The sequence below is a fragment of the Cryptosporidium hominis genome, assembly GCF_000006425.1.
Source record: "Cryptosporidium hominis TU502 chromosome 7 CHRO017132, whole genome shotgun sequence".
In the NCBI taxonomy this organism is placed as follows: domain Eukaryota; phylum Apicomplexa; class Conoidasida; order Eucoccidiorida; family Cryptosporidiidae; genus Cryptosporidium; species Cryptosporidium hominis.
This window is the reverse complement of record NW_666808.1, coordinates 106-2,807: the sequence shown is the minus strand read 5'-3', so window position 1 is coordinate 2,807 and position 2,702 is coordinate 106. Positions and strand designations below refer to the sequence as shown.

General features: G+C 28.5%; 1 protein-coding gene across 1 annotated transcript; it reads left to right on the top strand.

Annotated features, from left to right (window-relative positions):
• Positions 1-2,035: 2,035 nt before the first annotated feature.
• On the top strand, positions 2,036-2,428 carry Chro.70573 (hypothetical protein). Its single annotated transcript, XM_660136.1, has 1 exon — positions 2,036-2,428. The coding sequence occupies one exon, from the start codon at positions 2,036-2,038 to the stop codon at positions 2,426-2,428; it is 393 nt and encodes a 130-aa protein (XP_665228.1).
• Positions 2,429-2,702: the final 274 nt, after the last annotated feature.

Sequence of the window (2,702 nt, the reverse complement as noted above, 5' to 3'; positions counted from 1 at the left end):
TTCTTCTACTCTACCTCCTTCAACCTTCAAATTTCTTAGTTCAGGCTTCTTTTTGCTTCCTTCTATTTCAATGTTATTAAAGCTCTTACTCCTTAATCTTGATTTATTATTCTTAGAAGTTTTACTTGGATTACTTTTCTTGCTTTTGACTTTATTTCTTTCATCTTTTTCTGAGTCTATCTCAACATCTTCTCTTCCTTCCAATGCTATATTCATATTTGGTAATTTTCCTGGAATTAAAGAATCCAATTCTTTACTTTTATCTAATAATACTTCATTTGAAATATTTCTAGTATCTTCTTTACAATCTTTTATATTCAAATCTAATTCTGAACTATCTGAAGAACTATTTTCGCTCTCTATTTCTTGAGTAAGTTTCTTCTGTTCATTGATTAATCCAAATATGATCACATCCGCCTTATTCTTCTTTTGAGAATCTTCTATAATATCCGAATTTAATATCATATTCTCTTTCTCCAATTCTTTAACTATCAGATTACTACTCCTTATATCTGAATCTGCTTGACTACACTCTTTAGAATAAACAAAACTAACTCTTCTTGCTTTGTCATCTATTTGTTGATTATATAATTGATTCTTTTTTGGAGTCATTTTTGATGTAGCGATTGACATCTTAACATTCTCAATATTCTTATATCTATTCTCAACACTTTCTAAAATGACATTATGTTGATCCATCTTATTTAATTCTTTAATTGAAACTATTCTAGAATCTACCATTGATACTTTTCTTGAAGGTGTCTCTATTTGTTTCATTCCTTGAATATTTTCAATCTTACTTGCTTTAAATATACCCATTATTTGATATGCTTGCTCCTCATCTATAATTAATGATACTTTAAGTAAATCATCCTTCATTTTTGGTTTGCTCTGTAAATTCTCAATATTAGTTGAAAATATACCCGTCCAACTCTGCTTTATTTCAAGAAGTTCACTAAAAACTATATTTATATGAAGATTATTCGTATCATCATCATATATAATCGACTGAATAGTCCAGTATGGTATTTCAGCTGTTGAAACAAATGGCTTTAAATCCTTCTCCTCAGTATTTCCCATATCAATTGAATATTTTGATTGATTACTATGGCATTCCTCTTCATCTATATCACTGTGAAATACTATACTAAATGCGCATATATCAATTACTGTTACCAATTTGATCTCCAAACCCTGCATCTGAATTAAAATCCCAGATAATGACCAAATATTCTTTCCATTTCCATTACATGTTTTGTTCCATGGGGTTAATAATCCTCTAAAAGAAAAATCAAAGTTCTCTATTCCAATATATCTAAGTTGTATCAAACCTTCAGGCCATGATGACCTAAATATTTCAACAAAGCTTAATTCTTCGTTATCACTTTGAGAGTAGCCCCTTCCATAATTTGTCTTCTTTAAAACCCTCCAAATCAATTCCCCTAATATAAGCTGCAAATCAAAATCAGGACATGTTAAAAACCTTTTTATGCATACTTCCATCAATGCAGAAGGTAAATAACAACTAGATTTCTGAATACTTGAAATCTGTTGTATCATTGTATAAGTCTCTGCCGCATATCTGCTGGATAATATAAAACTATGGCCAATATATAGATATTCCAATATTCCATTGCAATTTGACCTTTTTGGTTCAATCATTGTTAATAGCTCAAACAAACTATATATATACTTTTCAAGCATTACCTTATCTTTTATAAACATTGGAGTCTGCTCAATATTATTCTTTGATTCAGTATCTTCTATATCTATTTTGCTGATTTCCAAATAATATTCATCCACCCAAGACATAAAAAACCCTGTAATATTTCTTAATAATGTAGCAAATTCCAACTCTACCACCTGGTTTTTTTGAGAGACTGAAACTATTGAATAGTATACATTCATGAGAATTTTAATATTCTTTTCATCAATATCATTGTATCTCAAACTTTTATATTGAATTAATGTCCAGATAAATCTTAAACAACTGTTGCAACAAGACCAATTATTATCTTTTAAAGAGTCCCCTAATATGCTAAAAATTTTTCTTGTTAAGTTTTTACCTATTTTTGTTGACTCATTTTCTTCTTCTCTTTCCAAAATTTCAACAATCCCATCTTCAATAATAACCCATAAATCTTCATTTCCCTTTACTTTCTCAAGCTTCTTTTCAAGCTCTAACTGCCAGTCCATTGATTTCAATGACCATATATCCAATTCTATTATTTTCTTTCCTTTCCTCTCTATGCAGAATTTACCAGTTTATTATCTTATTATACTTGTCAATTTTCTACTTTTTACTAGTTTGCCCCCCCACCCTCATTCTGCTCTTCCCCTTATTGCATGCATGCAATTCACATTTACTTTCTATATACCGGTGTCCACATGCAAATATTTTAAAAAAATAATTAAACAAATTTCTTGATAAAAAAGTAGTTAATTAATTTTTTAAAAATTTATATAATAGCTAGTTATGTTTGGTAACTACCATTTGATAATTTAGTTTTAAATATAAAATAATAAAAGCAGATTAGAAAATCAATTATAATATATTTTACTAGGCAAAAGTACTATTTATTAATTATAATAAATGCCATATTTATATTTATTTTTCATTTTGAGAAAATGATTTTTTTATTGAGACTTTTTTCCTCCACCCATATGGACAGATGCATAACCAGTTGGTGGTGCATCATCAA